The 7,918-nt window shown below is 42.6% G+C and overlaps 1 protein-coding gene across 1 annotated transcript; it reads left to right on the top strand.

Annotated features, from left to right (window-relative positions):
- The first annotated feature begins 13 nt into the window (after positions 1-13).
- Positions 14-4,456, top strand: CDKN2C (cyclin dependent kinase inhibitor 2C). The gene is made up of 3 exons (XM_026086798.1): positions 14-93; positions 447-587; positions 4,067-4,456. Exons 2-3 carry the CDS (start codon positions 459-461, stop codon positions 4,439-4,441), a joined length of 504 nt encoding a protein of 167 aa, XP_025942583.1. The 5' UTR covers positions 14-93; positions 447-458; the 3' UTR covers positions 4,442-4,456.
- The last annotated feature ends 3,462 nt before the right edge of the window (positions 4,457-7,918 follow it).

Below are 7,918 nucleotides of genomic sequence, written 5' to 3'. Positions count from 1 at the left end.
GAGAGGCGGCAGCCGCCGGGCAGGGACGCGCGCCGCCGAAGACGACTTTTCTTCGGAGCCGCGGCTAAGTCTCGCATCCCGACTGTGAACAGGGTGGGTTGTTTTCTTCTTCAGAGATCTCAGGTCTGACTCAGGCTCCAGGGTACGTGTATATATGTTATGTACAACATATATATTGCATAGCTTTTAATATATTTCCCCTTTAACGTGGCCAAAGTCTTTAATAAGAGTTACTCTGTATGTGGAAGCGAAGAAATCGTCTTTCAAGCGGAGTTGCAGTTTTGCTGAATAATCACGTGTGAGTTAGGGGCGGGCTCTTGGCAAGGAGTTTTTTTACGAGTATTTACTACAAGGTCTACTCCAGAAGATTAACCATCCCAATCCTTCTGTCAGTCTCCGATGCCATGCCTGGTTAAAAAAAAATCTCCTCTTTTTCCGATCGTCAGTCACCCTAAAGAATGGCCGAGCCTTCTGGGAACGAGCTGGCGTCCGCGGCTGCCAAGGGGGACCTAGTGCAACTTACTAATTTGTTGCAAAAGAATGTAAACGTCAATGCACAAAATGGATTTGGGAGGACTGCGCTGCAGGTTGGTATCCAGAGAGGGAGAAAATATTTCATCACTGCTACCTACGTGACCCGGGTTTCCAAAAAGACAACGTTTTAAACAGGCTGGTGGACGAAATTCGAGTGTTTTTTAAACTAGTTGGATGCCATATTTTATAACTTTAGTGGCTCCAGCTCCCTAAAATGACGTACTTGAAATAAAACTGGTCAAAACCATTATTTCAGTCGGGGATCTCCCTCAATGTCAAACGGGCTACAAGTTTAATAATATTTTGTAACTTAGTGGGGAGGAGGCAAAGAATGAAAGAGAGGAGATGAAAAGAAATCGTCTTAGGTGAGCAGGATTTCAGAGCAGGTCTGTAAACACATCGGTGTTATTATTTGGAGCTTAGAGTTCCTTTTTTCCCCTACAGCATGCTGTTAAAACATTGCTTTTCTCGGTGATTAGCTGTGCGGTAGATGGTACTTTTCCTTTATACGCTGTTTGTGCCGAATGACCTTTCTCATTTCGAAGCTGCTGCACAGAACCGAGTACCTTAGATGTACATTCATAGCGAGCCGAATGAGGTGCAGCCCCGGCTGAATCACTTGCCTTTTCATTCATAATTAAGGCTTAAAATTGTGAATTTTTAGATCGGGTGGCAAGGCACTGCTGCCAGCTATTTCATTGCTGATCGTATAGGGTCCTCTGTCCTAATTTTGAAGTGGGTAGCTGTGCAGCCAGGATCTGGATCTCATCCAGCTGCTAACTATTGGAGCTGCTGAAAGATTTCTCTTTTAGTAATATCAGATAATGATGGCGAAAGTGGTAGAATGTATACCTAATAGTGAAATAAGTGATTTATAAATCAGGAGGAAATGTGTGGTTATTTATGTTTAAGGGAATGTAATGAAATGTGGAAGTAGAGCTGGGGAACTTTTTAATTTCACACATGAGAAAAATCGTTTCTATTAACTCCTCTCCCCCCCTCCCCCGAAACCGTGATATTCATTTCTGCAATTTTGTTTTTCAAAAAGCGTGTGGCTTGCGAATGAACTCGAGATATTTACAGGTCTTTGGCTTACCAACAAAACGTTAGATCTCGAAAATAAGCACCTTTTGCTGCAAAGCAGGAATGACCCTTATTTGACAATTGCACCCAAACTCGAGAGCTGTGAGATTATCTTTGCTCTATTACCACCTAAATAGGGCATCGTATGACAGTGCAGACACTTGCAGCAACTTTGGGGAGAAGGAAAGGATTTAAATTAAAAACTTGTCCAAGCTAACTTCTTTAAGAAAGCAGGAAACATTTAGCTAGATGCTTTATCCTCCAGACGGGGGCTGAAAACCGAATTGTACCACAGTAATGTATTTTGCTAAAAGGAGCTAACCGTCCGTACCCTAAACTAAGGAATATTTTACACAAGGACATRGCATCCGGCTATATTTAACACGCATCTGTGTACTAACAATATTTTTTTATTGCAAGCTAATCATAACTGAGTTAAGGAACCGCAACAAAAATCAAAACAGAAGAATCTGTCTACTTATTTTCACTATGTATCATCCTGAAATGTGTTGTGGGTGGGTGACCACGCTCGAAAGAGTTCTCTGTCAATGCAGCCTCCAAAATCGAGATAATCTCTCAATAATCTCTCTCTTATTTACAGCAGACAGAATGCTTATACGTTAATACAAATTAACATATATTTTTCTTCTGGATTTATCTTTAATTAAACAAGGGCTTGTCTTCCTCTGTACTTTTTCTTTCTGATGGAGTGTACCTATGCAGGCCTCAGTGCAAGTCCTGCCCTTATGCTCTTCATCAGACTTATTCAATAAATGCTTTCTCCTTCTTTGCCTCCCTCCTCCCAAGTGAAACTTTTCAAAATAAAGGGCATTTGYGGTACGGTTGTATCCCACGTCCAAATAGCATCACCTTTTATAAGGTTTTCTTTCCTCCCCCCTGCATCTTTAAACGAAGCCTTCAGTCCCCTAGCCTGCCTTCCTCGAACACATAAAACTGCCACTTGAACCAAATACATGTTTTGAATACACAAATAATACAGCCTGGGCCCTCAAAAAGAGACAAAAATGTCCAGATTTATCAAAGAAAGAGAGAGCACAATGCTCTTATTTTCCTTTACATCTCTATTCAGAATTGAAAGAAATGGCACCTAAAAGTGCACGAAATATTGTGCCATAGATAAATGTCTTTTCCTGAATCCCACTCTGTCTTATCTGTAGTTTTGTTCCTGTCTGTAGATGCAATATAATGGGCTACTTTACATTCCAAATGCTGCAATAATTATATTTACTATAGGTGTGCCTTTCTTACAAAGCCTAATACACATTTTTCACTGAGAACAGTATTTCAGCAAATGCCTTGTAGAAATTATACATTATGTTAAATATCATGCACTGTAATGCTCGATTATGCTGATAAAAGATTCTTTGCAAATTTTTAAATCAGTGTGGACGTTTCTAAGGAAATAAAGAAGGATTTTTTTTCCCAGTTTGACACTTAAAATAAAACTAATTACAAGAACAGTAAATTATTCCTATAGGTTGGAAATTATACATTGCCATGTTAATTTTTTTAAAGGTTGTAAGAAAATAAAAACTGGCAAATTTGGGGAAAATTGGTACAAGCTGTTAAGCCTCAAATAAGAGATAACTGCTTCCTAATTATAATAGTTTTATGATGCAATCCAGAATATTTAAATAAGCTTTTTTTTTTTTTTCCCCCGAGAGGAATAGTCAGAAAATCCAATTAATGCTTTTTAATGAGGGATATTTTTAACAACAGAATATAACCACAATTTGCTTATAGTGAAATTATGAAACTATGAAGTGATATACAGGTTTTAGAAGAAAGCTTATGGAACTTTGAATCATTCCTGCTAACTTCTCCTTTTTGGGTAACATAATGAAACCCAGATATTGGGGAGAAAAATTTCTTCGAGGATTTATTTTTTTTAGCAGACAGAACTATGGTACAGTACAAATATTTGTTTTATGATAATACACAGACAATGTAAACACCTGAAAGTTTATAAAAACACATTCTACGTTTTCTGTTACTAAGGTAAATTAGCTGTTCCTCAGACAGCCCCATATTTGATGTTTAACAAGATTAAACAGTAATGCAAAGGAGTCTCAATACTTGGGCAAATAAAACCGAACCATATTTAATTTTCGTACGTTAAGAGGCTGGGATAACCTAAGTTAAAGAAGGTATTGTATCAACGTGCTAGCCTGCATGTTTTAGACATTAATCTCTCCGAGACAGAAAGCTATTACCACTGGAGTGATAACATCTTCTGCAATTTTACTGAAGTCAGGAAAAAATACATTAAAATAGATGTCCTACTGCAYCGTTAGTTTTGTAATGGAGCTGCTCGGTCTCTTTTCAATAAAGACGGAGCCGTGGCGATGCTCAGAGATAAAGATCCAGGATGGGAAGCAGAGAGTCCTCACGCCGCCCGAGGTGCTCAACTCTCGTGTCTCCTCCGCAGGTCATGAAGCTGGGGAACCCCGAAATCGCCCGGCGGCTGCTGAGCAGAGGCGCGAACCCCAACCTGAAGGACAGTACCGGCTTCGCCGTGATCCACGACGTGGCCCGGGCGGGCTTCCTGGACACTTTGCAGACTCTGCTGGAGTTTCACGCCGACGTGAACATCGAGGACGCCGAGGGCAACCTGCCGCTGCACCTGGCGGCGCAGGAGGGCCACGCGGCCGTGGTGGAGTTCCTGCTGCGGCGCACGGCCAGCCGCGTGGGCCACCAGAACAAGCGCGGCGCCACCGCCTGCGACCTGGCGCGCCTCTACAAGCGCACGGCCGTGCTGCGGCTGCTCGAGGGCCCGCGCCCGCCGCCCGCCCCCGAGCCCTGACCGCCCCCCCGCCCCCACCCCCAGCCCCCGAGCCACCGCGGCGGCGCCTCTCCCTCCCTTCTGCTCCTCTCTCCTCCCGGAGCTCGAGGTGGGTCCGCAGCTCGAGGCGGGATGCGGCTCCCGCGGCCCCGGCGCCTCCGCGCACCTGCCGCCCGCGAAGCGCTAAGGGACTCGGCCGCGTGCGCGTCGGGCGCGCCCGCCTAGCTTGCCAGCATCGAGCGTTACACTTCGTTTTAGGTTATTCGTACCGAGTCATTAATGCGAAAGAAAGCTATATATTCACGTGCTTTACGTCGCTGTACTTCTACGCTTTAAGACAAGAAAAGAGCTTACTGTGATTTCTCCCCGCCCCCTCCCCCCCGTGTCCCAGACCGGACTTAAAAGTTTGAAGTGTTGTTTTAGGGGAAACAGCCCGTTGAGGAGTAACCTGCAAATCCTTGTCCAGGCAGGCCTTGAAGTCACAGATTGCTTGGCCCGAAGAGAGCGGATGTCGCTCAGAAGCGTTGGGAAATAGCTGCATTTTGACACTAACAAGAGCTCGTAGAAGTAGGTCACTTGCTTTCTAAATGTAGATTACACTTTTCCCCTTTGTGTATTTAAACTTTCACCAAGCTGCTTTTGAATTTAGTTACCAGAAACAATATAAGTGGTGTTTTTGATTGCCAGAGGTTTTAAACAGCTCAGTTTAGTAGTTCGTGTTTACCGTGCACTGAACAATACATTTTTCTAGCTTCAGAACAAGCAGGAGATAACCATGGTCAGAGCAAAAAGTAGTATAAGGCTGTAACACAACAAGCTTTCTGGTCACTTCATAATTCGAGAACAGTTTAGAGGCCATTTAAGAAATACTTGCTTTCCCCCAACTGCTCTGTTCTGTTTTGTTTTGGAAATAAACCATTTTAATGACAGATGCATCTCACAGAATGTGAATATTTGAATACAGTGAAATTTAGGAAGCAGCACGTTTGATATTCCTCAACTTATATTATGGCTTGCAGCTAAAATACAACTTAACCCTTGAAATTTTTCTGTTACAGTGCAGCTGATAGTATGCGTAAGACCAAAACTCATTTACCTCGATAGCTACAATGGGAGCTAACGACGCTCAGCACCTTATCGGAATGAGTTTAATATGAAACCTTTGTATAGATCCTAATTGTTCGAGAGACGAGCAGTTTAAAGAAGTGCTTTATTTGGAATAGTTTAGATTTTAATCGCACAAAACAGAAGGTATTAAATCCGTGTAAAATGAATAGATAGCTACAAAATAGCACTTAAAAGAAGATACGTTAATTTAGATTTTTACTCTTCGAAAAAGATTTTAGCCCCGCAAAATCAGTTCCTATTGTTTTCAAGTGAGAAGTAATCTCCTGAAACTGTCTGTCACGTTTAGTATATGCTCTGTCACACTGCTGTGTTTTCTGATTAAAAACCTCTGTGAAATATGAAGCCTTGCGCATTTTTCTTCTTAAGGAACATACAGAACAGTAATCCAAGCAGCACGGCACGTCTGATGCATGTTTGGTGAAACCATCTACATATTGCGCTGTGTGAAGATCACTAAAAAATCTGAGTTATTAAAACCGGGCGACGTGACCACAGCCACTTTCTCTTGCTATTCCCATAACTGTCTTCCCACTTCGCCATCCTGCCCAATATCCTGGACGAAGCCCCGAGCTTTCTCCCTCCCAGCCATAGCGCCCTGCACTCCTCGCTTAAACAGAAATCCGAGCTACCGCCAGGGTTTCGCACGGTGGCTGCTGAGACAAAGGCGACCGTCGAAAGGTAAAAGCCCTCTTCCTCGCTTCTTTTTTACCTCTGCTGCTAGACAGGGTCCTCTCAGACCTGCCTCGAGCTCCACCAGCATTTGCTTTAATTTTAACCGAGCCGAAGCTGAAGTGGTGCCTTAGTAAAGCAGCTCGCTTGCCGTGACGAATGCCCCGCCTAGGCAGAGGCAGCGGCTTTTATGGCACGCCAGAAGATCAGGTGTTAAACAAGGATGTTTAACCTCATGGTCAAGCCTATAGCTCTATCGCATGGGTCATGCGCGATATATACGCCTAATTTAGAGCTAAGCTTGCTTTATGTTTACTGTTGACATTTATCTACAATGCGCTCTGTATTTCTCGGAAACAATACGGTAAATTGAAATTTCTATTCAGATTCCTTGAAACTATAATTATGGCTCTCCGTTGCATGAGGAAGTTAGCAGTTAGTGCAAAGAGGCTCTGGGAAACTAAAGGAATAAATCAGCTAGTGAGCTACATGCACCTTAAGGAGTTTAACAGGTGATAAAACGTGACTAGATGTGGAGTACTGTGGTCACCTTTTCTGCAGAAGTTCTTGCATTAATTGATCAATGACAAAATAATATAAAATGTCTCATTAATGAGGATCTTTATACTGAAAAAGTCTGCTGGTGCTGGATGTGGTTTCAGAAATTACTTTGGTGATACTTCTCTAGTAGTCTGACAACATCAAAAAGTTCAGTTTTACAAATTCGCATATTTGTGGAAATGTCAACAATAATATTTGCCAGGAGTTTCGAAACTGCAGGGTATGAGATAGAACGAAATATTTGGGGGATCTTTTATTGGGACATAAAGCAACTAAAAAGTACATCTACCAAGCAGGAGCAAAGATTACCCTGGAGCAGCCCAGGAATAGAGAGTATCGAGAGGAGTTATATAAATAGAAACAAATACAGCAACCACAGTACAAATATGAAGCAATGGAGTATAACACGTAACCGTATCAGGATTACTACAGAGCAGGCAACTTCAGACTACAAATATGGGGAGAGAGCCCTCTCCCATATTTTGGAAATCACGGGTGAGCAAAACTGTTTCACTTGACCTTTGTTTCTAAAACAGTGCCAGGGACTCTTGAATCCCTTCTGAAAAGGGACAAATACCGAAGGGCTCCTGTAGGGAACGAGCAGAGTTTGATCTGTTTCTGTAGCATTGCAAGAGAATGAAATAACCAGTTTGTGAATCCAGAAAATAACAGAGCGAGAGGTGCACTGCTAATGTAGATAAAGAAACATGAAGCTGGTTGTGTAATTATATGGGGGGGGAATAATAAGATATTTTAAGATGGATTCAGCTTAATCGCCAGCTTGATTGCACATTGAAGTACATGAAAAGAGTTTCTTTCTACAGTTTGGGGTGGTGAGAGGAATGAAATAAATGCTTTATTCCACGGTGGGATAAGAAATTAACTTCGTAGGAAATGCCATGGCATGGTTCACATGAACAAAGAGTTAAAAACGGTAGGAAAACACCACTTTTTAGCTTTTGAAAGAAGGAAAGATGTTTCTTCCACAGATGTACCTGACAATTTACTGGACAGCCAGGAGCAACCGCACAATATTATCTGCTCACTAAAGTGGTGAAATTCCCACGAAAAAGCAAGGAGAGGAAAGCGTCTGTATTTATTTTTGAGGTCGGTGACACCGTGCATGGCGGCGGCGGCGGC

This window comes from Apteryx rowi, unplaced genomic scaffold (assembly GCF_003343035.1).
Source record: "Apteryx rowi isolate R43461 unplaced genomic scaffold, aptRow1 scaffold_7, whole genome shotgun sequence".
Classification (NCBI taxonomy): domain Eukaryota; kingdom Metazoa; phylum Chordata; class Aves; order Apterygiformes; family Apterygidae; genus Apteryx; species Apteryx rowi.
This window is presented reverse-complemented; position numbering and strand designations above follow the sequence as displayed.